Source organism: Tenrec ecaudatus, chromosome X (genome assembly GCF_050624435.1).
Source record: "Tenrec ecaudatus isolate mTenEca1 chromosome X, mTenEca1.hap1, whole genome shotgun sequence".
NCBI lineage: Eukaryota > Metazoa > Chordata > Mammalia > Afrosoricida > Tenrecidae > Tenrec > Tenrec ecaudatus.
This window is the reverse complement of record NC_134548.1, coordinates 21146884-21173122: the sequence shown is the minus strand read 5'-3', so window position 1 is coordinate 21173122 and position 26239 is coordinate 21146884. Positions and strand designations below refer to the sequence as shown.

The 26239-nt window shown below is 44.1% G+C and overlaps 1 protein-coding gene across 2 annotated transcripts in view; it reads left to right on the top strand.

Moving 5' to 3' along the window:
- Positions 1 to 1058: 1058 nt before the first annotated feature.
- APOO (apolipoprotein O) overlaps positions 1059 to 26239 on the top strand; it is a 168321-nt gene continuing 143140 nt past the window's right edge. Inside the window, exons 1-4 of one of the 2 annotated variants that reach the window (XM_075539177.1) lie at positions 1059 to 1239; positions 19650 to 19757; positions 20990 to 21109; positions 23304 to 23358. In XM_075539177.1, coding sequence (XP_075395292.1) covers positions 1231 to 1239; positions 19650 to 19757; positions 20990 to 21109; positions 23304 to 23358 — 292 coding nt within the window. In that variant the 5' untranslated portion in view covers positions 1059 to 1230. The remainder of the gene's footprint in view (positions 1240 to 19649; positions 19758 to 20989; positions 21110 to 23303; positions 23359 to 26239) is intronic. The other variant, XM_075539176.1, reaches the window with a different exon arrangement.

The window sequence follows — 26239 nt, the reverse complement described above, 5'->3', positions numbered from 1 at the left end:
GTAACTCTATGCCACCCGGGCTCCTTGATGGGATTAGAATGCACAATACAGAATGAAACCTAAATGACTCCCCAGTTAAGATAGTTGAAGCCAGAGCACGCAGGCTTTAAGGCTAGATGGGTAGGATTTGGACCCTGGCTTCCTAGATTTTATGTGTGAGATCTTGGTAGTTACTTCTCTACTCGGTTTCCTCTGCTATAAATTGGGAATAATCATCTTGCTCAGATTTGGGCCTCTTGTGCTTGTTATTCTTGTTAGTAAGATATTACCGTTACTTTCACTAGTATTCAGATCTGCTCCTATAAAGACTTACAGCCCCCAGGATCCCGCTACAGGGTCACATGCTTAGAAATGGACTCCATAGTAGGTTTGACTTTTTATTGGTTAGTATTAAGGAACAAAAGGGAGCCCTGGCTATGTTGGACTGCAATCTGCAAGGTCAGCAGTTCAAAACCACCAGCTGCTCCGGAAGAGTCGGAGGAAGCTTCCTACTCCTGTACATGGTTACAGTCCTGTCCTCCAGGGTCGCTATGAGTCGCCATCGACTCCGTGGCACTAAGAGTTAAAAAAAAAAATTTGCTTATTGAGGAACAAACTCCGTGAGAGGCGGACACTTAAATATCCTTTTAAAAAGCAGGGTCGGGGATGCCTTTTACGACCAAAGGGAGTGGCACAGACCCTTAAATTTAAAACCTCAGCACAAGCCCACTGTAAAAACCTGAAAACCTTTGTGAGGTAAATGCAGGTCCCTGAGGTCGGCGGCTTCCGGCTGCGAAGCTTTCGAAGCTGCCAGAGACCCAGCGAGCGCCCCCGCCCGGCGGCCGCCGCGCACAGGATCCCTGGCCCACACCTCTGGGTTCCCAATGGCGGCAGCCCAGAGAGCCGACGCCCAACGTCTCCCTCCGCGCGCCCCCGCGTTCTCCCACACTGTGCCGCGCTTCTCGTTGCCAAGCAACAACCAGCGCAGGGGCGGAGCCTCAAGGAGGGCGGGGCTTGTGTTTGCTTCCTGCCGGACTGTGACTCACTGTTGCTCCGCAACGCCGCTTCTTGCCCTAGTGAGGTAAGCGGAAAACCTTCAAGGGATTCAGTCGGCTGTGCTGCGCTCACCCGCACCAACGGTCTCTTACCGGGCGGTTGAAGCCGGGCCCTTACGGGCCGCCGTAGCCGCCTCTCCATAGTGGGCGGAGCCGAGGCCGGGGTGACCGCGCCGGAGCTGCGGCTGCCAGCAACATGTTCAAGGTGAGAGTGTGGAGCCGGGTCGCAGCTGTCACCGCCCCATCCCGGACACACCACCCCTCCCTGCGCTCTCGTGAGCCTCGCGGGGGATCGAGCCCTGTTCCCCCGGAGGCTTTTCCCACCCCGGGGCCCGTCTGAGTCTCGGTTCATTCACAGGTCTCCCTGATACGAGCGGCTGCCCGGCGGAAGCTAGAGTCCGTTGCCGCGCCGGAGGGTGGGAAGGAGGCTCGGAAAACCCTGGGCTGGTTGGGGGGCAGCCGTTTGAGTCGTGTTTTCGTGGATAAAACACTTAGGAAAGTTAGAGATTCACTCTTCCTCGGGTTCGTGCCCGCCTGGGAAGGTGAGGTCAGTTCTGAGCCTTGGGGGCTCTGGTTGCTAGGCAGTCAGGTTTCCGAACCACGTGTGTATTGGGGATGGGGGAGGGTCACCTTCGGAAAAGGTGCAGCGGAGTTTAAAGCTGGCTGACTTGGGGATAGCAAGGTGAGGAAGAAAGGTGGAGCTTTGCTCCAATCCTGGTGAACTTGATATGTACAAGTTGACTCCCTTCTTTATGTTTGATGAACACATGTCCCTTTCAAGAAAAGTACTTACATTGAAAACTGTGTTTTAAAACCCAACATTTTTATGTAAACCACCGAGAATCATGACCTAGCCACCTGACCCATAACCTGAATCATCATCAGCTTAATTGCCTAGGGTTTGTGTTACTGTTGGGCATGCATTGTTAGTGCACAAAACAGTAGATTGTCTACGTTTGAAAAAGTAAATGATATTTTTTATAATGGGAAATTAAAGGCTACCAAATATCTAACTACGAAATTGAGTCATCAATTTAACCCATTGTCATCGAGTCGATTCCAACTCAGCGACCTTGTAGGACAGAAGTTCTCAAGTTCCCTAATGTCTCGCCCCTTTAATACAGTTCCTCATGTTGTGGTGACCCCCCAACCATAAATTATTTTCGTTGCTACTTCATCACTGTCGTTTTTCTACTGTGATGAATCAGGCGACCCCTGTGCAAGGGTCATTCGGCCCCCAGAGGGGTCGCGACCCACTGGTGGAGAACCACTGTTATAGGACCAAGTAGAACTGCCCCCTGTGATTTCCAAGGCTGTTAACTCTTTGGAGCAGAAAGCTTCCTCCTGCAGGCGCGACGGCTGACCTTGGAGTTAGCAGCCCAATGAGTTAGTAAAATCAAGCTCACTGCCATCCAGTCGATGGTGATTCATAGCAACCCTATAGGGCAAGGTAGAACTGTCCCTGTGAGTTTCTGAGACTAACTCTTTGCGGGACTAGAAAACCCTGCTTTCTCCCACGAAGCAGCTGGTCCTTTTGCTGTTAGCAGTCCAGCGTGTAGCCACTATTCCTGCAGGGCTCCTCGAATGATCAGGGAATTCACCGGCCACTTAATCCAAGTGGGGACCCTGCAAATGAGTAAGTAATGCACATGCGATAGTGCCAATGAGATCTCAAACTTTACTACCCATTTAAAAGTTTTATTGCGTTCTCGCAATGTGCTTAAAACCAGAACATGGGCTCTGCCTGCCATTTTCTAGCTGTGCGACCTTGTGCGAGTTACCCCCCTCAGTACCTGTTTCTTTATCAGTGAAATTAGGATATAGCATCGACTTGATGGGTTTGTGAAAATGAGTAAATACGTTAATATGTTTAAAGCACTCAGAAGAGTGTCATCTAAGTATACCTACTCCTCACTTAAGACACAGTTATGTTCCAAACTCCAGGTGCATATTGATTACATATTGGACTGCCAACCTCAAGGTTGGCTGTTCAAAAAACCACTAGGTGCTTCAAGGGAGAAAGATGAGACTTTCTACTTCTAGAGAGTTACAGTCTCAGAAACCCACAGGGGCAATTCACCCCGGTCACATAGCAGTGCTTCTCAGCCTGTGGGTCGAGACCCCTTTGGGGATGGAGTGACCCTTCTTAGGAACCAAGACACTCCTTTATCTGTCTCCAGGCAGATCATCCCACATGCAGACACACCCACATACGAGTACCCAGCGTGAAGCCATGCTACATGACAAAATTTCATTTATTTGTCATTAGAAATAAATATTTCACAATATATAATTACATATTGTTTTGTGATTCATCACAGTGTTTTAATTATGTTCAATTTGTAGCAATGAAAATACATCCTGCCTAACAGATATTTACATTACAATTCGTAACAGCAAAATGACAGTTATGAAGTAGCAACGAAAATGGCTGTTCTGTGTGTGTGTGTTATATGAAATCCGTGTTATGCAAAAACGGAGAATGACTACACTGTTAGATAACTGGCCTAGCCAAGTTGACCCATAGCCTTAACCATCAAAGCCACTGGTGCCCAGCCTCGAGCCTAGCATTTATTACTGCCAGACACATTGTTTAGTGCACAAAATAGTTTTTTTTAACCATTGTCATAAAGATGTCAGATAATGAGTTAGTCAATAAGTGAGGAGTAGGTCTATTTGTTTTCATTTTCAGGTGGGCAATTTGAGGAAGACCGATTCATTAAAAAAAGTTCGTTCAATAAATGTATACTGAATGTCTGTTAAGTACTAGGAGCTCAGCTCCTATTTAAGGTTACAATGAACAAGGATGGTGGTGTTCATTTTAACAAGGACTGGGATCTGTTTCCGCAAGGCATTCTTAGCCTGGGCGCCTCCGTCCTCCAAAGTTATCTGCTGAGCGAATGGGGCCAAATTCCATCTTTGTTTTCACTATGCCCCCACTGCCCTGTAGCAGCATCTTCAGTTATGACTGTAGGTAACTGTTTGAATATCTCATGCGAATCAAATCCCAAGCCCACATTCACTGCTATCTAGTCAATGCCGCCTCATGACGACCCTATGGACTGGGGAGAGCTGCCCCTATGAGTCTCTGAGACTGTAACTCTTTGTTTTTGTTTTTATTTTATTTTTAAATCATTTATTAGGGGCTCATACATCTCTTATCACAATCCATGCATACATCAATTGTGTAAAGGACCTTTGTACATTCATTGCCCTCATCATTCTCAAAACATTTACTCTCCCCTTAAGCCCCTGGCTTCAGCTCCTCATTTCCCCCCTCCCTCATGAACCCTTGATAATTGATAAATTATTATTTTGTCATATCTTAAACTGTCTGATGTCTCCCTTCACCCACTTTTCTGTTGTTCATCCCCCAGGGAGGAGGTTATATGTAGATCCTTATAATTGGTTCCCCCTCTCTACCCCACCCTTCCTCTACCCTCCCGATATTGCCACTCTCACCACTGGTCCTGAAGGGATCATCCATCCTGGATCCCCTGTGTTCCCAGTTCCTATCCGTACCAGTGTACACCCTCTGGTCTAGCCAGATTTGTAAGGTAGAATTGGGATCATGATAGTGGGTGGGGAGGAAGCATTTAGGAACTAGAGGAAAGTTGTATGTTTCATGGTTGCTACACTGCACCCTGACTGGCTCGTCTCCCCACTATTTTTTCCGACCCTTCCATAAGGGGATGTCCAGTTACCTACAGATGGGCTTTGGGTCCCCACCCCACACTCCCCGCTCATTCGCAATGATATGATTTTTTTGTTCTTCGATGCCTGATACCTGATCCCTTCGACACCTCGTGATCACACAGGCTGGTGTGCTTCTTCCATGTGGGTTTTGTTGCTTCCAAGCTAGATGGCTGCTTGTTTATCTTCAAGCCTTTAGGACCCCAGACGCTATATCTTTTGATTGCCGGGCTCCATCAGCTTTCTTCACCACATTTACTTATGCACCCGCTTTGTCTTCAGCAATCGTATTGGGGAGGTGAGCATCATGGAATGGTAGTTTAATAAAACAAAGTATTATTGCATTGAGGGAGTACTTGAATGGAGGCCCAATGGGACTGACCTCTTTTCCCACACAGTGGTAAAGAACACCCAAATCTAAGGAGTAGGCAAAGGAGTCCACGTTATTGGAAAGGAGATGTAGAAGCAGAAGGGAATGGTGTGTCAAAAACCAAGGGTGGGAAGTTTCAGGAAAGATAGGCTATGTTAGAATGCTTTCAGCTGCGAATAATAAAAAACCTGCCGACTTGAAATAAAGAATTATCTCGCATAGAGACTGGAGGAAAGGTGGACTCCAGGCTCGTTATGACAACAGGTCAATAATGTCATCGAGGACCTGGCCTCTTTTCTTGGCTTCCCAAATTGTTTTTCCTGATGGTGCAAAATGACCGCCAATGCATGCTTTCTAATCACTTTAGTAAGAGAAAAAGAAACCACCTCCAAATTTCCGTTAATTCCTCCCTCAAGCTTGGAAAAGTACCCCTTTCCCCACAGTGGTGTGTAGTGAGTTACACATTGGCCTTCTAACCACAAAATCAGTAGTTCAAATCCACCAGTGCCTTTCTACTGCCATAAACAATTAGTCTGGGAAACCTACCAGCGCTGTTCTACTTAGATGGCAGTGAATTTTGGAGTTTACACTGGGAGTACCTTTAATTAACTTCACAGCAACTGGTACTGTTTGGCCTGATAGACCAATTTACCAGAAAGTCAGATGTCTGTTCCTACATCAACAGAATGCCATGTTCTGATTGGCTTCGTTTAAGCAGGCGCAATACCTAGGGGTGAGGTCAATTTCCCCTAATGGGGACCATAATGGAGTTGTTTTAAGCAGGAAGAGGCGGTTAGATACTCAGTCAACAATACCCATTAGAGAGAGTTAAGTTAGATGAGTTCTGAGAGCAGTTCATTGGCTTGGGCAATTTGAAACGCTTCTCTGGTCTTTATACTGATAGTGATGAAGGTTAGATTAAGGGTTGTGGCTGAGGAGAGTATGTAGTCAAAATGAAGTTTGCTGAGCTTGACTACCCAGAAAAAGAGGATTACGTGGTAACTAGAAAATGTTGGGTCAGGGGTCTAGGTTTTTTTGGGGGGTGGTTAAGACACTCAAGATTTGGCAATGTTTGTTATCTGGGGAGGAATGACAAGAAATCTTGTTTTTTTAACTAGCAGGAGTCCCCGAGGGTTAATGGGGAGAGATTCCCTGCTGTGAGCTGGAAGGGTGGGGTGATTAGACCCCAAGTCCTCAACTGGAATGGTACCACCCTTTAGGGTGCATTGTGGAAACTTGTAGGGCTCTTCCTCACACATCTAGTTTACTTGTGCTGAGCATTTCTATAAGGGAAATATCTTCTTACTAGAAACTTTTCCTTTTGACTTTTGTGTGTGACTGTCAAATCTCTGTACTGTTTTGTTCTGAATTTAAGTGTGTTGCTGGTGATATTTTTTTCAAGATTGCAAAAGAGCATTTTGAAGAATGTATCCTACCACGGAGGGTGTTGTTGGGTCTAGTATGGCTGAGAACTGGTGCGACACAATTTTGAATGTGCATTTTTGAATGTGATTTAGTTAAGGGGTCAGCTTCTGAGTCAATGGGGCTGGCTTGGGCATTAATGACACAAAACAAAACCCAGACACACTGCTACCAGTCCACTCTAATTCATAGCCACGCCACAGGGCAGAGTAGACCTGACCATGTGGGTTTTTGAGGTTGTAAATGCTTATGCGGGAGCAGCGTGTCATTTTGGACTGCAAACAATGTGGTTAGTTACCCAATGCCTAAGCCATCAGGCTTAGAGTATATGTTTCTTTTTTTATTGTTGTTGTTTTTAATCACTTTCTATTTTTGTCATTAATTTTTTTTACTTAAAAGATCATTTTATTGGAGGCTCTTATAACAGTCCATACATCAGTTGTAACAAGCACATTTGTATATATGTTGGCATCATCATTTTCAAAACATTTTCTTTCTACTTGAGCCCTTGGTATCAGCTCCTCATTTTCTCCTCATGAACACATGAGAATTTATAAATTATTTTTTCATGTCCTACACCGACCGCTACCTCCCTTTACCCACTTTTCTGTTGTTCACCCCCCTGGGTGTTATATGTCAATCATTGTGATCAGTTCCCCTCTTTCTCCCCTCATCTTCTCCCCACCCTCCTGGTCTGGCTACTGTCAATGTTGGTCCTGAAGGGTTTATCTGTCCCAGATACCTTGTGTTTTCAGCTCTTATCTGTACCTGTGTACATGCTCTGGTCTAGCTGGATTTGTAAGGTAGAATTGGGGTCATGATATTTTGGGGGAGGAAACATTAAAGAACTAGAGAATTGTTGCATGTTTCATTGGTGCTCTATCGCACCCTGACTGGCTCATCCTCTCCTTATCCTTTCCTTGTGACCCTTCTGTGAAGGGCTGTCCAATTGTCTCCAGATGGACTTTGGGTCTCCACTCTGCCCTCCCCCTCGTTCACATCGATATGACTTTATTCTGGGTCTTTGATGCCTGATACCTGATCCCATCTGTTTTCTAAAAAGCTCCCAGGTGACCAAGTGATGTAGGTATGGCTGGTTCCTGATCAGAATTTAGATAAATCTCTAGATGGATTAGTTCTAACTCTCTAATTCAGTTTCTCTCTCTTCTTCTCTCCCCACCTCCTCTCTCTCTCCCTCTCTTCCACTTTCCCTCTTTCCCCCTCTCCCTCTCTCCCTCCCTACTTTCTGGCTGTAGCTTTATGAGTGTGTTGGGATCTGGAAGAGGCAGAGGAACACATACATAGGTGAGCAGCTTTGAGGGCCTTGCTGAGAGCACAGGTCTGTGGTAATCCTGAATGATTGAAGCTGAGACTGGGGACAGCAAGTGGGTCAGCTGGGATAGGAGGGCCAAGGAGTTTCACAGTGTAGGGTTGGTGAGAAAAGTAGTGTGTCACTTGTTAGGTGTTTTGATTTAGCGATTCCTCTTCAGGTCTGTAGGGGGCAACCGTGGATAATAAATGCTTTTGAAAACCCTGCCTAATATTTGCTCTATCGTGCATAGGCAGCAGGTTTTTCATGTGCTGCTGCCGGAAGCGTGACTGTTGAATACATACACTGAGTTCTTCCATTTTATTCGTTGGACAGATGTTTATGATGGCCCACCTGTGGGCTGGGCACTGTGCTAGACACACATGAAAAGACCTAGTCCTCATCTAGGAAAACTAACTCACTGCCTTTGAGTGGATTCTGACTCATAGTGATCCTGTTGGACAAAGTAGAGCTGCCCCAAAGGGTTTCAAAGGAGTTTTAGTGATGTAGTAGGCTATATGTTGGGCACTAGCCACAAGGTCAGTGGTTCAAATCCACCAGTCACTTCATGGGAGAAAGAGGAGGCTTTCTGCCCCTGTAGATTTACACCCTTGGTGTAAGGGGAAAAATTGTATAAGTTGTCAAGGGTTCATGAGGGAGGGAGAAATGAGCTGATATCAAGGGCTCAAGTAGAAAGAAAATGTTTTGAAAATGATAGCAACATCTTTACAAAGGTGATTGACACAATGGATGTATGTATGGATTGTGATAAGAGCTGTAAGATCTCCCAATAAAATAATAATAAAAAGATTTACACCTTTGGAAGCCCAAAAGGGCAGTTCTTTTCTGCCCTTTAGGATCATAATGAGTCAAAGAGAAATTGATGGCAGTGAGGATTTTGTTTTTAAATAGTTTCTAAGGCTGTGTAGCTCTACACATCTTTCTCCTGCTGAGAAGCTGGTAGATTTGAACCACCAACCTTTTCGGCTAGTAGCAAGAAGCTTTAACCATGGCACCCCTATAACTACTCCCTGGAATCCTTTGGAAAGAAGTGGCATCAGGGCCTTCGCCAGTTTCTGACTTAGAGTAGCGGTAAGGTCCAGGAGCCTCTAGTTGTGAATAAACACCCCCAGCGACTGGGAACCCTCGTGCGGGAGCTCTAAACAGCCCACCACAATCCAGGGGGACCAGTGCTCGGCAGTGCTGAGGTGTGAGCAGGGGGTGCCACCCTGACCGCTCACTAGGTTCACCCTGACACGAGGCTGCACCCCAGACCAATTCCATCAGATTTTGTCGCGGTGGGCCTAGATTTGTGTTAAGAAATCCATCCACTGCCATGGAACTGATTCTGTCCTCCCTCCCTCCCTCCCTTGCTGCCATTGAGTCGATTTCAACTCTTAGTGACTCTAGGTTAGAGTAGAATTGTTCCTGTGGATTTTTGAGGCTGCAGTTTTTAAAAAATGTAACTTAGTTCACAGTTTACATTTCAGATGATCAACCCAGCATTCCAAAGTAAGCTAACCATCAGTTCCCCCAGCAGCCGCCCCCTCCGTCCCCAGGCTGTAAATCTTTAGGAGAGCAGACTTCCTCCTCCTTTCTACTGTAGAGCAGCTGGTGGGCACACCCAGCTGGTGGAGAGCACCTGGTAATTACAACCTGTAGTCAACCTTGAAAAGCCCTGACTTACAGACGAGCACCAGCAGGGGGCGTCAGAAAACCGTGAAGAAGCAAATGCCTGCACTGACCTTTGAAGCAGACAGCTAAAGTTGAAAGGGCCTTCCCAGTAGGGAAGAAAAGCCGCACCTGGGAGAGTTCAGCAGCTTGTGAAGACCTTGGGGTTTCTCCGTGGGACCTTGGGAGTGGTACTGACGTGCTCTGTAGCTGTCTCAAAGAATAAGCCTAGCCCTAACCTCAAATTATCCCGTGGGTGCTCCTGACATACTCCAAGCTGAGGTTCAAAGCGGGTGTCTCTGTTTTCAGCTTGTGAGTGGCATTCGATAGGAGGCTGCTCAGGTTGTGGTGTGGTTGTGCAGAGCCTGAGAGCTCTCCAAAAGTCTGTTTTTATTCCTAAACTTGGTGGTTTATTGGTTGGACTTGACGGTAGGAAGTAGTTTTCCAGCGTTGCTGCAGGAAACTTGGATATTAAATACTAGATCTCATTCTTTTCGCAAATGTCTAACCGGGTCCACCTGTGGGCGGGGCACTGTGCTGCATTTGCAAGGGAGGGGCCGGGAACCAAGGAAAAGATCTGGCCCCCATACAGGAGGGCTTCCCCATATTTGGCCACATATTAGAGGTTCTACCTGGTAAGGGGGCAGGAGGATTTAAGGATGGTGGCAAGGTTTTTTTTTTTTAAGTTGAGTGGCTATTAGAGTTCTTCATTGAGATGATTGGCTTGGGTGAGGTGCTAGTTTGGTCCTGCACACACTGGTTGGCATGGAACTCAAGAGAGGGCGGAGGTGTGTGTACTAGAGATTGTGGCATACTTAACTGAAGCCTTGACGGTGAGAAGGTGCCCTACTGAAAGGTGTTCTGTGTCACTTCCTCTCTCAAGGGCAGAGATGTGACAGGGAGGGCCCTGAGGTGACTCTCTACTTGGCTGGAGAGCATTGTTACCACACACATTATTTGTAGCTATTTAATCATGTTTATTTCATTTTTGGACATTAATAGTAAAAACAGAATTACATGCTGAATAGAACAGGAACATAATCTCTAAGTTGGGAACGAAGTGCTGTACATTTCCATGGAGCATTTTCAGTGCCTACATATTTTAAAAGAGAATGATTTTTACCTCTGCGAGAATTCTCCTTGAGAAATTAAGAGAAATTATACTCGTAGTCACGCAAAGACATTATCACTTCAAATAAAAATGTAAAAAAACCACAACAAATTACCACTTCACCCCTACAAAGATGGTTCTACCAACAAAAAAAAATGTTGGTGAGGATTTGTTGACCAAGACAGATTCTAGTTGTTTCTGGCTTCTAGACAAGTGACCTTCACTTGACTTAACCTCTGCTCTGGTCCCCCCTCACCCTTCCCAATCATCTTACTCCTGGGAGGGGGGGGGCACATTCATATGCTCCTCCACATTTTACAGGACTGGAGGGGAGGTTCTAGTGAGATAACATTCCACGAATGTCAGGCATTTTTCACCCTTCTGATTTACAGCAGGCAGACTGTGAAGTGATTTGTGGTTGCAGGCTAAGGCTGTGGATTTAGAACTGGCCAGAAGTAGACCAGATGAGGATACTCTCGTGAGTTCCTCCTAGAATCCCAGCATTTTTTCATCTGCTTCTACAATGAACACACCCTTTGTGTTGCAATTCACACAGCAAGAGGAGAGTAAGAAAGGAGTGGATAACAAGAACTGGGGAGATCAGAGACCAAAGTGGAGGAGACAAGTAGATAGTGTACTAGACATTTATGATCACTGAATTTATTACCCCGCGAGTTCTCTTTATGCTTGTGGATATATAGGTTTAATTTATAACCTGTCTTCTGCCCAGTACCCTTTCTACACCAGATGGAACTTTTTCCTTTTTTTATTCCTAAGAAAAATTCCTTTTGGTGTCCACAGGGTGGCATCCTTCACACGAAGTTTTATTCTTTCTCAAAACACAGCCCTTTTCATGATCCTTAGTTACCCAGGACCTCTGGCGGTGAAGAAGTTAAGCGTTGGGCTGCGATCCACATGGTCAGCAGTTGGAAACTACCAGCAGCTCCTCAGGAGAAAGACCTGCTCTCTACTCCTGTAAACAGTTACGGTCTGAGAAACCCACAGGGGGTCGCTGTGAGTTTGGTTTAGTGTCACCCTTCAGGTCTGAAACACAACCTCATCGAGCAGCTGCACAGTGGAATTGATGTTTGTGTGGTTCTTTTAACACTCTTGTAAGTTACTAGCTGCACAGCAAATCTTTATAGCAAAGATGCTTATCAGTTCCCCAAAGTTAAGAATTGGCTTCTTTAAAAAAAAAAACGTTATTTCTAATATGACAGGAAGTGCCAAAATATTTTTTACGATAAAGGAACTGACAGAGTTTGTGTCAGTTGCAGTTAGTTCACACAGCAGGAAACGATTGTGGGTTGTTTTTTTTTTGGAGAGGAAATAAAAACTCCGTCTAAAGATACAGATTTTAGAATTTGAAATGCATCCCCCCCCTCTTTTTGAGTGTTTCCTAATTGTTGCATGGCCTCATGCCAATTTTCTTAGAAAAATTAAGCAGTGCCAGTTTCTGAATGTGGTGGGATTTTAAACCTGAGTTTGTTGTCCATAAAGTTTAGAGGAGTCAGGAGCCAGAGTTTCCAATATGCTCAAAGCCCAGAACTTTGAGCATTAGGCACTGTGCGGATTTTGACAGTGCAGATGTATGCGTGACGGACGGTGTAGTTATATTGTGCTTTCAAGGCACTGGCAGTACAATCACCCTTTGTCTTCTAGTCCTGTCTGGCTCTTTGAAGCCGGCCAGTGGGTTTTATTCAACAGCTAGAGAGGCGCCAACTTAGGACTTCTTTGTTTGGTGTGGGCAGGCTGAGGAAGCCTGTGAGAGCTAGAGGGAGTCACATAAGTGCACAGTCATTGCCATAGTCCACGAGGGATAGGCGCTACGTTTTGGTTTTGTTTCAGATATGCCTGTGCATTCCTTTGAAAAGACCTTTCAAGTAGGCGCTATGGAAATAAAGGTTCTTTCTTCTTCCCTAGCATCCCCCATTGCCTGTTTTCTTTTGTGCTTGCTGCAGTGTCTCTCCCCTCCTCTAGAGGGTGCCAGTTCCTGGGTTGTATTATGACCTAGGTTAGACTGGCGCAGAGTAAGCCAGCCCAGAAGGATTACGGGATCATGAACAAATTTCCTGAATCATGTCCAGAACTGAGTCATGTACCCAGTTTGCTGACAAAGTTGCCATTTTCTTTAAAGAAGAAAAAAAGCCTAAGACAAATGGAGAGGAAGCTGAAGGCTGTTGTCATTTGTGAGTTCAGGGTCCTCTATGCACCTGTCTGTTAGGACATGAAGCGTGGTTCTAGCCTAGTTGTGGGGAACATCGGCCCATGAGCCATACAAAGCCCACTAAACCATCCATATCAGCTAACATTACACACCTCACCAAAGAGAAGTGGTTCCAACCATCACATTCAAACAAACTCACTGCCATCAAGTCAATGCTGACTCATAGCGACCCCCCCTGTGGGTTTCTGAAACTAAAGTTACAGGAGTAGAAAGCACAGTCGTCCTCCCATCGCAATAGAAGTGAATTAATGAACAGGTTGACCAAGTATAGCAGGCTAATTTTTAAGTTGATGATTGTGTATGGCCCTCAAATGATGTTATACATGTCTGAATGGCCCCCAGCAGAAAAAAGACTCCCCATCCCTGCTCTAGAAGAATAGATTGTACTCTGATAAAACTCTTCCCACCTTCCAGAAGATATGTAGCTTTGAGTTCTTTGCAAACACACAGAAACATTTGAAAGTCATAACTCAGAGTGAATGTTCCCCTAGGATTTTTTCCTACCCCTGTACCCTTAATGCTGAAAGAATGGAATGGTTTTTTAGGATTTCAAGAGAGAGAAGATATATATATCCATATATTGAATTACATTGTGTGTACACGCAGACAAGGAGCCCTGGTGGCGTAGTTGTTGCGCGTTGGGCTGGCTGCGATCTGCAAGATTGGCAATCCCAAACCACAGTTGCTCTGGGGGAGAAAGGGCTTTCTGCTGTAAAGCCATCATTTGGAAACCCACAGGGGCTGTCTTATAGCCTCCATGTGAGTTGGCATCCACTTGATGGCAGTGAGTTTAGTTTTTGAGTTTATACAGACACATAAACTTTGGAATTTTGGGCAAGCTGTATATTTTGGTCTGAATCAGGAAGTTGAACGTAGGTTTAGAGCATGCATTTATATATGAAACCAGTACAGCTCAACGGGGTGACTCGAAACTTGCCTAAATGGGCTATTCTTCTCCTCTTTGACACTAAGGTTTCTTCCTGTTCATCAGATAAGGCTGATAACCACGAAGCAAAAACAGTTGCAGATGAGACACACAGTATTTGCTTTGCTGACTTCATTTTGTTGAATTCTGCTCTCCAAAGATAAACTAAAGCATGGATTTCTGTGGGGAACAAGATAACGTCAATCTGAAAATGGCTTTCCCCCCCTGCTTATCTCTTTAGTCTGCTTCTGCTCTATGAGAGGGAGTCAGGAGTGTCGCCCAGTCCACAACTATGGGCTTGAACATTTCCCATAAAATTTGTGTTTACGGGAAAGTTGTCATAGTTGAAAGACCATTTTCTTCTCATGCAAAGTCTGAACTCTTAAAAGATTGGCTTTCTAATCCCCTTGACTTTGAAAGAGATGAGTATGGTTGTGGTTTTGACTGTTCACGTATGAGGATTTTGTACAGTCAGGTGAGTGCCTGCCAAAGCCATCACCTTTGGTTGGTAGGTTATTGATTTTTAACTAAAGCGCAAACAAACTCAACACAGGGTTGGTTACTTGACAACACAGACCAGGGCAGTGGTGGTGACAAGTGCCCCAGAGTGTGCTGATGGAAGTGGTGCCAGTTGGTCTCTGTTCAGAAAGTCCAGGCCGACCATGAATAAAAATCATTCATGTTAAATATCTGCCTTTAAATTTTGACCTTAATAATATCTATGAAATTTATAAATTATCAAGGGCTAATGAGGGAGGGGGAAGGGGGGATGGGGGGGGGAAAGAGGACTTGATGCAATTGGCTTACGTGCAGAGCAAATGCTTTGAAAATGATGAGGGCAAAGAATGTACAGATGTGCTTTATACAACTGATGTATGTATATGTATGAATTGTGATAAGAGTTGTATGAGTCCCTAATAAAATGTTTAAAAAAAAGAACTAGAAAAAAAAATATCAACCCCAGTAGAGAAGTAGAGCTTACCATGGGACAGCCAGTTGGCATCAGAATTGTTTAAAAAAAAAAAAAAAAAAAGGTCAGTAGAAGCATGTCTGACTTTTGCCTCAGGAATCGGCTTTGGGCAGGTGATGTTGGGGATCTTGACCCTCCTCCTTCATGAAATTAGAGGCAATCAGACCCTTCTGTCACGCCAGTCACACATGCCATTATTATCCAATGTGCTCTTAAAAGTAATTGACAAAAATCTGCTAAACATGTTAATAATAGAGTGATCTACAAATTAAAATTTTTTAACTTAAGGTAGAAGATTTATTAGTTAATAAACCATTTTTTAAAAACCAAAAATATATATCTATGTGTGCATAAGCCCCCATGGTCTGTGTAAATAGTGTCCAGTCACTTGAGTTTAATCTGTACACGTAAACAATTTATGTCTTGTAGTTCATAGCTGGCCTATATTTGTCTAATATCCTTCTCTTAGTGTTATACATTTTGTGCCATTGGTCAAACTAATGACACTATCAACAGAATTTCTTATGCCCTAGGGAGATGATTGATAATGTTCTCTAACATAATAGGACAACCATGTCTCTAAGGTGAACCGGAGATAATATAAGCCATAGATATATGAATGGGTCTGGGTCTTGCACTGAATTCCAATCCCAGTCTAAGAATAATTTGTTCTTATGACATGGCCTTGCTTGATGTTCACCCTCATGAAGAGATCACTGACGATATGAGTGCTACAGCAAAGGGTGCTAGAGAAATCAGGTGGTGACCAACTATCAAAAAGAATATCATTTGGGGTCTTGTCTTCAAATGAGCAGCCATCCAAGTGAGGCATCAACTAAGTCCACATGAAAGAAGCACTCCAGCCTGTGCGATCCATGGATTTTAAATAATAAAATCTAGATCCATAGGAGGGAATGGTATCAACTTCAATTATGAACACCTGGTTTGCAGAAGACTGTGGAAGCCGAAACTCCATTTGCAGGGTCCACACGTGGATGAAGCCTCCAGTGAAGCCCCTCCGACCAGAGCTGAGGGATGTGAATAGCCTTGTTATCAGACAGAGCATTGTGAAGTCGATTGTGGGAGGTGTAGTTAGGTCAAAACGACGGTGTCGTTTGATCTCCTTTTTGATCCATTTAAAATTTGTTCTAGTTTGTAATATTGTCTGCTTGCTTTTTGACTGAGGTTTTTAAAATCTGTTTTATTTGTTAGCTTTTAAAAATGTCTTTCTGTATATGAAATCCAGGACAGGCAAATCTATAGCGTCAGTAACGGAATGAATGGTTTTGGAGGGTTATGGCCGGGGAAGTTGTGGGGAAAATGGGAACCTGATAACAGTGCGAATACAAGAAAAATGAAAGGTTCTAAAATTGACTGTGGTGATGACTGTATAACTGTCCTTGATGTGATCAAGTCATTGAATTATATGATATGTAAATTTTATGCCGATAAAACTGTTCTATTTATATATGTATAAAATTTGTAGTTGCTAATGAAATGTTGGAGCCTTGGTGACATAATGGGTTATGCATTGGGCTACTAAGTGCAAGGTCGGTAGTTCAAAACCACCAGCAGCATTGTGGGTGAAAGATGAGGCTTTCTACTCCTGTAAAAAGAAAGTTACAATCTTGGAAACATACAGGGACAGTTCTACCCTGTCCTTAGGGTCACTAAGAGCTAGAATCAGCTGGATGGCGGTGAGATTGTTTTTAAATGAAATGTATTCAATCCTCCCCTAATCCCATTCATACCACTTGCTGTGTACACATTTGTTACAGATACTGGTTTGGTATTTAAGGTGTTCACTTTTCTTCCCAATAAGGATAAGAACAAATCTAGAGAAATACAAACGTTGTAGCTTGACAACTTTTAAGGATGTTCAAACTGTTAGGGTGGGAGGGGTGTGTGTGAGGGGAAGCATGTACTAAAAGAGTACAATATTTTAAAATTTGGCATATCTTGATTTGTGATAAGCACAGTTGATGGTTAACTACTTGGAGCAAAAGGAGTTGAAGCCCCAAATCCCAGCGTCACAATAGGACGAGGACAAAGGACTTGGGCTGAGGTGTTTTTTTTTTGTTAAAAAAGAACCAAGCTGGATTTATTTTAAAAGAAGACAAGTTTTCCCCAAAGTAGGACAATGGTAACTTGCTTTAGTAAAACGTGTAATCAATGTTCTGTTCTTGGGTAATTCGGTGTGAAGCCTGAAGCTTACTCTGAGTGGGGGACCCTGCGAATGGGTTTTGGAGGTTCACTGTCATTCACAGTCTTCTGCAAAGCAGGTGTTCAAAATTTGGGCTCTAATACTGTTCTTTATCACTTACAATTTGTGGACCACATAGGTTAATTGATGTGCTTCTTCCCTGTAGACTTAGCGGTAGCCTCATTTAGCTGCTTGGTTTTGCTTTTTTTTTTTTTTACTGTTTTTTCTTATACTATAAAAAAATCATTTTGGCTGCTTGTTTTAAGACAAGCCCGTCAGACCCCAGACATGATTCTTTCTGATACTTGAGCACCACTTGCTTTCTTCACCACACTTTGCTGTAGCACTCATCTCTTCAGTGATCACTTCATGGGACAGGCATTGAGCAGGCCTTTATCAAACAAATGAATTATTCTTAGAGTAGGGCTATAATTTAAGTCCAAGCTCAAAATCTGGTCTAATATATATGGTTTATATGTGCCCATGGTTCACTTTAAAGACATCATTATTTTGTTGAAGAACATTATAAATTATCCTTCTGGGGCATATGGTAGTTCTGTTACTATTACCATTAATTTAGCCAATGGTATAGAATTTAGAAAAAGTATAGGACTGTCTTTTAGACCAAAATGTGTGGATTGTTGATTTGTACAGATTAACAACTTAGGGGACTGGACACTGTTAAGCGATGAGGGCTGGAGATAGGGCAAAACTTTCAGTACTGTTCATTCATAAAGGTCAAACTGGACTAAACAGGTCATAAAAGTGAATGGATGATTACATTAATAACCACTCATTTGTTTTTCATCTCTTCTCTCCAGCCAGTCAACAGTTATTGAGTATATATTCTGTACCAGGTATAGCATAGGCTATAGGACCATGAAGTTAGACATGGCCCCTCTCCTCAAAGGGCTTTCAATCTGGGAAGGAACTTGAGAAGGCAAACTAAACCCACTCCCATTGAGTTGATGCTGACTCATAGCGAACGTGTAGGACAGAGTAGAACTGACCCTGTGGGTTTCCGAAACTGTAAACTCTTTTTTTTCCTTTTTAAAACAATTTATTAGGGGCTCATACAACTCTTATCACAATCCATACATATACATACATCAATTGTATAAAGCACATCCATACATTCCCTGCCCCAATCATTCTCAAAGCATTTGCTCTCCACTTAAGCCCTTTGCATCAGGTTCTCTTTTTTCCCCCTCCCTCCCCGACTGTAAACTCTTTATGGGAGTAAAACGCCTCTTCTTTTGTCCTATAGAACAGTTGGTAGTTTTGAACTGCTGACCATGCGGTTAGCAACCACTCTTGCAACCCACTACACCACCAAGGCTCCTTGGGACCTCGGAGAGAGATAAATAAATGGACACATAAGAGAAAAACAAAAGGCGACGGCTCCCAGTGCACTGTAGAGAGATAAAATGAGTGCAGGATATTTGACCTGGGTGAACCCCTGAAACTGGGAAGGCACTTGGGAGACATTTAGGGAGTTCAAATTTTGTGGGAGATGGCAGCTTAGAGGAAGTGTCTGCAGGGGAGCATACAATAAGTTTTGTTTAGCTCACATAAAAGTCCTAAGTAATACTGAAGGTTCCCAAGTGCAATTTAGACATAGGTTTTGGGGGAATACTATTCCTTAGTAATGTGGTTTCCGAGCTGGCAGAGAACCAGTTAGGATGCTACGGAAACAGTCCAGGTAGGCACTGGGGGGTGGGGGTGGGGCTCTAAGGCACGATTGTACAGTAAGAGGATAAAGAGGAGAGAGTAATGCAATCAGGAGAATTAGTGAGGTGCAGTGACAATTAAAGGAGTGCCCTGGTGACACAGTGAAGTGCCTGGCTGCTAACCAAAAGCTCAGTGTGTTGAGCCCGCTGGCCAGTCCCTGGAAGAAAAACATGGCAGCCTACTTCCTTAAAGATTACAGCCATGGAAATGATGGGGCATTTGTGCTCTCGTGTAGGGTTACTAGAAGTAGGAATTGACTCAGTGGTCATGGATTTGGGTGTCCTTTGGTAGGGACCAACACAGTGGTGGGAAGGGCTGAAATGGACCTAAATTTCTGAGTAGGTTGTGTAGTTGGGTCATGGCATCATTCCTGAGAGAGGCAGTTGAGAAAGATGATGAGTTGGTTCTGGGACGTGAGGCCCAGCCAAGTCAAAAATATCCAGATGTAATAGGATAAGTGAGTGAAGAGCTCAGGTGAGAAGTCGGTGCTGGAGCTGCGGATCTGGGAGCCAGAGGTTTCGTATTGGGCCCATGGGTGTAAGTAACTCAGAGAGCAAGAAATAAAAAGGAAATGAGATTGGGGGACCAGCTCTTGATGGAAGAGCTTGATTTGATTAATAGAATTGAAGGAATAGCCTTACTCTCTACAAGGAGTCACTGGGTGACATGAAAAACCCCTTCCCTTGCTGCTGCTGGTAGTGGTGATACGGAAGGGCAGAAGGAGGCAGGGAGGCAGACTGACTCTAATTTTAACTCCATTCTCCATTATTTCTGAATGTTTTCGATCTTTTAATTTCACTTTTAGTTCCTGACAGCGTGTTTGTGTGTTTACCTTCTGACCTCACAACTTAGGAATACATTGATTTCTCCTGCGATGCCATCAGACTTCCAGGGAGGGAGTGGGTAAGGCTATTGATAGGCTTGGGCTGCTCACCGCACGTGGTAGCAGGTAGTGAAAGCAGGTGATTGCCTCTGTGTTTCAGATAATTCAGAGATCAGTGGGACCTGCCAGCCTGGGTCTGCTCACCTTTAAAGTCTACGCCGCACCGAAGAAGGACTTGCCCACCAAAACTTCTTTCAAGGTCGATGAGGTAACCCACCCTCCGTGCTGGGATCGATGGTCAGAGTCTGCTTTAGTTACTATGGGGGATTTTATAACATATGTCCTGCAAAAGAAGAAATCAGTTTGCTGACTCTTTTGCCTTATGGGAAATTATTAACCTCTCTCTGGCTCTTTCACCAAGTAAACTTAGTGGTACTTAAAACAAGTGGTACTTAGTTAAGGACATAATAACGGAGTACCTCACAGGTTTTTAAGATGGGGAATCGGGTGTGTGCTAGTTGCTTATAAGCACACTGACTCTTGGATGGATTCAAGGCCTAGAGTCTGAAAAAAAAATCCTTAAATACGGAACAAATCTTCCATCCATTGTTTACCTTCTTTTTTGTTGTTTTGTTTTGGCCCTGTGCCCTCTCATAGAGCATTTTGGATATCTGTCATGGCATGTTATCTTACTATGCTAACATAAAGTTAATCAGCTCTATGACACACAGAATCCAGGAGTGGGAATGGTAATGCCGGAAGGGTAGGGGGAAGTGGGCAAGAGGAAGGGAGAAAGGGGGAACCGATCGCAATGATCAGCACATTATCATACATCCCTCTCCAGGGGGAAGAACAACAGAAAACATGGGGGAAGGGAGACAGCAGTCAGTGTGAGAGATGAAAATAATAACAATGTACAATCTATCGGGGGGTATGAGGGTGGGGGACAGGGTAGAGGACAAAACAAAAGCTGGTACCAAAGGCTCAATAGAAAGTAAATGTCTAGAAGAGAATGAGGGCAACATATGTACAAACATGCCCGATTCAATTGATGTATGGATTGTGATAAGAGTTGGACAAGCCCTCAATAAAATGACTCTTAAGCTAATTAGCTTATCTTTTGCCCTGTCCTCTCCTCAGGTTTGGGGACAGTGGCCTTGTCAGGGTGAAAGTGGCAGCTGTGAAAGTGTTCTTCATTGGGCGGGGAACAACTTTGCCCTGCTTAGATTAGCACTGACTTGGCATACACTTCAAGCACTTTCAGGCTTTACAAATTCGCTTCGCACTACCCTTCAGAGCAGTAAAAACCTCTCTTCCCATACATTCTAAAGTGAGTTCCAAGCGGGCAGGGGGAGCTGCTCTTGGTCTACACACACACATCAAGGAGATGAGTAAGGGGTATTGTAATTCCCGAATTCTGAGAAGCTGATAGGACAGTCGAGCGTTTATTGTTCTAACTCTGTATAATTTGGCATTTCTTTTTAAAAAATACATATGCAGCTGTCACTCTACTCAGTTCCAGAAGATCAATCTAACTATGTGGAGGAGCCAAGGACTGCCCTTGAAGAAAACATTGCAGAGCTCCGACACTCCTGTGAGCCGTATTTCAATTGGTGTCAGGTATGAGCTGTTCTGGAAATGCAGTTAACTCATTTCGCTTTAGAATCAATAACAAGAAGTCTCTATTGGCTGCATGTCTTTGGCAAAAGACACACTAGGAGGGGTCCAAAGGAGTCCTGGTGGAGGCATAGTGGTTCTGTGTTGGGCGGTTGCACACAAGGTCAGCAGTTTGAAACCACCAGCTTTCTACTCTTATAGCCTCAGATATCCACGGGGGCAGTTCTCCCCTTCCCTGTAGGGTTGTTGTGAGCCAGCATTGACTCAGTGGGTGAGTGAGTAGAAAGGTGAATAAAAAGAGGGTGGAACTACATGTTTTAGTAATGTTTGCCCCTAATGGCCAACAAATTATGCCTAGGGATTGGCTTCTGTTGCTGGCCACGTTTTAGAGCAGACAGAATATTGTGATTTTTAACATTGACACTTATGTTTACAGTCTATATAGGATGCTTTCATAGGCCTTGATACATAATGCTTTCCTTCTCTTGATTTTGCAAATCAGCAAAAACTAATATGTAAGGGTATGTGACAGGGTCTACATTTACTTGGCTTGAGTAATTCAACTTTTCGTGTTAGTAATTTTGAGATTCAATCTCCAGCCAGAACGTGACTTAATTTGTAACTTGTACCATCTGTGTCAGTGTTGTACTGTTTACCGATTTAGAAAGAGCCTAGTAAACAAGGACTACATCAGCAATATCAATTGGGTCATTCTACTTAAGTGTCATAACCATATTCTTGGGCAGTGAAACACCTAATGGCTTCATATGGATTAGGTGGTAAAGTGTTTCGACCTTATTCTATTCTAGTTTTTTTTCCCCTGGTGAAAATGTACACAACATGTAGAAGATTTTAAAAACCATCTTTTGTTTTCTGGTGGTGATTTAGAGAGAGTCAGCAAATTCGTATGAATATTTTTTAATATGTAGGCGTGACTGCTGTTATTTCTAGGGTTGGGGTTTTTTTTGTACTCTATTTACCTGTTAACCTGTTTCTTTGGTTTCTACTTTTTGTCCCGTGCACAATATTCATCACACTAACATACCTTTCCTCTAAGCCAGAGGGTCCCAAACTTATTTGACCTACTGCCCCCTTCCCAGAAAAAAAAAATTGCTTAGAGCCAACCTGGCAATAAAAATTTTTTGGTAGTGTAACCCATAATCATTCCCAACATGTTGATTTGCACATTATGAAAATAAGAAAGCTTTCTTGTGAGTCAAATGGTTTTGTGTTTTCCCACAGAATGGTCTACGTGAATAGAAATCTTTCTTATTCTTCACCCATTTTTCAGACCACTAGTTGTTAGTCCCTTTCTGCAAGGATTATTTTGATTTGTTTTTCATGGTAGAATTCAAGCTAGCAAGAGAAGTGGGCAGTGACTCCAGATGGTGGTTTGTAGTTTCTCTCCCTCCCTTTGTTTTTGTGGGAAGGAAAGCCCAAAGGTGCATTTTAATAAAGCTGCATGTAGTCTCCTTTATGTTCTTTAGGTCCATCTTCCAAATTCAGGTTTATTGTGACAAACAATATTATATGAAATATCAAAAGATATTGGCATAGCTTTCTCTCAATTGAGCTGAACCAAAGAACCAACCAAATCACGTAAGTCTTTTTTCCTGAAAAGCACAGAATGACTCCTGACACCGTCAGATAGCTGTTTCTTTCGTCAAATCATAGCTGTAGGATTCTTGAAAGTGGGTCCCTTTAGCTAGTGCCTTGTTTCTTTTTGGGCGATTTGATGCTCTTGTACAAAGCTTGCGGTTGTTAAGAGGATGTTGACACTTCTTTTGCTTCAGGATTCGTTCAAATGTCTCATCAAATGTGGATCTGGAATCCTTCGTCTCTGTACTTCTAGCAAACCAGGAAATGGAGTTACTAATCAAAGACAGATTTAATCACATGGGGAAAGAATTTGCCACCTTTATTATCAAAGGGGTTGGTTCGATATCTGGTCAATATTTGATAAGACAGTGAAGGCTGGTTGCTGAAACCACTTGGCTTGGGCTCTTGGCTTCCTGTGGCAATGGTAAGCCATTCTGCTAACCAGTTTGCTGGGAAAAGACATGATAACAAATCAAACCAAAGCAGGAGTAGAGCCCCTTTGTTCAAAAGGTGGGAATAGTGCGATCATTTGTTCAGTACAATAAAGTATTTATTCGGTGACTTCATCTACTAATTCCTTTTCACTTTTTTTGTTAAGGAAAAGTACTTCTACGTCAAGCCCAAGGCACAAGATTTTGTTCAATGGGGGGTAGGTAAGTTGATTTGGAATGTAGGCACAATCACTAACTGTTCCATCCCTAACTGTCGTGCTCTTGAACCCAATTCCCTGGGAGTGCTTAAATGGTGTGCAGGATTTGGGGGTGATGTGGGCTTTCCCATGAGTGAGAACTGGCCTGCTGGCAGTGTGTTAGCATTTGAGGGGTCTTTTTCACTCAAACCTGCTTCAGGGTCAGTAGGACTGTTGAGCTACTGTGAGTACAACCGCACACACAAATTTTTTTTTAAGTCTGTTTCAAAGTGCAACCAGCAGCTCTTTAAAGTCGGCAGAGCTCAGCGACCGATTAGTGCATGTGCCAGTTCTTATGTACATGTGAATTTGCATTTACACAGTTACAAATACATTCAGGAGACAGATGGGACTGTGTACTCCTGTAACGATATACAGCCTTGGAAACCCGATCTAGGGTCACTGTGAGTTGGAATGGAATCTGCTCTGGAAGTCGGTTTGATTTTTTGGGTCTGACAAAATTTTAGGAGCCCTGGTGGTGCAGTGGGTGAAGCATTGGGTTCCAAACTGCAAGTTCAGCAGTTCAAACCCACCAGCCTCTCCACGGGAGAAAGTTGAGGCTGCCTGCTCCTGTAAAGATGTAGTCTCAGAAACCCTGTGGAGCAGTTCTGTTCTTCCCTGCAGGGGCACTCTTGAGTCAGGATCTCCAAATGGCAATGGGGTTTGACCGTGGTTATACAGAAGGTTTGAAGCCGCAGGGAACTGGCCTGGTGTGCCTACGAAAGGCCTTATTGCATAATTAGCGACGTGTTTGTTTTCACACGTCAGAATTGACTTCCATGGCAGTGAGTATTGTTTTTCCCACATGGGAGTCACTTATTACTTCAACAACTCACTGCCATCCAGTCGGTTCCAACACATAGCACCTGTACAGGACAGGGTGGACCTGCCCCTGGAAGCTTCTAAGACTAATGCTTTACAGGGGCAGAAAGCCTCCTCTTCCTCCTGCATGTATCATATCTGGTACTCAGAAGTGATCTCAGTCAGGAACTGGTAAGTTAATAACCCGAACCAAACCCACTGCCGTGGAGTCAGTTCTAAGTCATAGCCACCGTCTAGGACAGAGTCAGAATTGACTCGATGGCGGCAGTGCATTTGAGTGAGAGGACAGAGCCAAACTGCCCAGCAGGGTTCCGAGGGCATTCTGTTAGCAGCTCAGTGCTTACCCAGCACACCACCACAACCCCTTGTAAATGAATCAAGAAGCTGCTAATACCTAGTTCCCCCACGTGGCCATCTCTTCCAATTAGCACCTTATTTTTATAAGGGTTTCTTCCCGTGACAGAATAAGATAGGCACGGGTGCAGTCTTTGGATGTGCTTGCTTCTGAGGCTGTCAAGTCAGGGCAGTTTTTGTGTAAGGGCAGATATATTCACAGTCTGCCAGTACAAGTTAATGAAGAACATCCTAACTTTAGTAATAAGCAACCTCTTCTTTAGTACTTGCTCCGTGTCAAGTACTGTTCCAAGGCCCCGAGAAATACGAATTTCTTTAGCTGGTATAACCACCTCACATTCTCTTAACAAATCCTGAGAGTTAGCTACTGTTATCATGGTTTATTTCTCACACAAGGAAACTCAGGCACTCCTGAATAATCTTGAATTCTGACATGTGTCATCTGTCATCTCTTACTGATGTGGAACCGTAGTCCCTCATTTGCACAGCCAGCCAGGCTTTCTCCTTGGGTTTGCACCTACTACAAAAGCTCTTAGCAGAGATGGCACCATTGTTAGTTCTGTTGCTTTTCCCACAGGCAGTCCCTTCATTTCCCAGCAGTCTCAGCCAAGACGCGTTACCAGAAGCTATACTTCAGCTCCACCGGAGTCTTAACACATACCTTCTTGCTCCGGTTCCACTTTGTGATTCACCCGCTTTGGCTGAGCTTCAAAGCCATCTAAGTGTGCTGCTGGCGAGTGTTCTGCGCACATGTTTAAAGTCAAACACAAAAGAAAGTTGAAAATTGCCTGACCTGAGACAGACAATGGGATGGCAGTTGAAAGGGGATGGGCAGGTCTGATCTAGGGCAGCTATAACACAAGCCCTATGGTTGTATTGGAAATGAACACATTTCCCAAAACACTTAAGAAAAGGAAAACCCGTCACTACCTGAAGACGAGCGTTATCGGGGATTCCAGTTGATTGAGTTCAGCGTGTATTTGCGTGGTCACCTCGTGCCAATCACTGAAGAATGAGCTTGATTAAGAGGGTCGCCACCCCTGGAATGCCTATTATAAATGATCCAGTGCTGTGCTGTTAGTGCAGATCCAGAGAGAATTTCAGACTGCTCTGGGAGGTCCCAAGGAAAGAACTCCGTTTAGTAGAGTGGCCAGGTGGACCAATCGAAGGCAAGTGTGAAAGGGGTAGTGACGGGCCCCTTTAAAATGTGGCATTTCCGACAGAAAGCATGGTGGGATCACGGTGTCAAGGTCAGCTCCATATTGGGAACCCGAAGCAGATAAAATAGGGGGTGCTGAAAATGAGGCTGAGAGAGGGATGCAGCCTTTCTGAGTCCCGACCTACCTGAAATTCCTTTGCTGATTGGTTCTGTAATCTTCAGCTTCTAGCCCAGTGTCCTCCCTAGCTATTTGTGGAGCGAATATCCTCTATGTTCCTACTGCAGGAAGGTGACAGAGCAGTCTCAGCAAGGTGTCTAGGGAGGTCTACAGCTGAATAATCACAGCCCAAGGTGGAAAAGGCTTAAATGATGGGATGGAGAATAAATACCATGGAAGAGGTATCTGAGTTGATGAATTAGGAAAATCCTAATTTAGGGGAGATGGACTTAGCCAGTATTTACTTGGTGGGATCGGCTCTGGAGAGCAAAGGCGGCCTCATGAGAGCAAAGT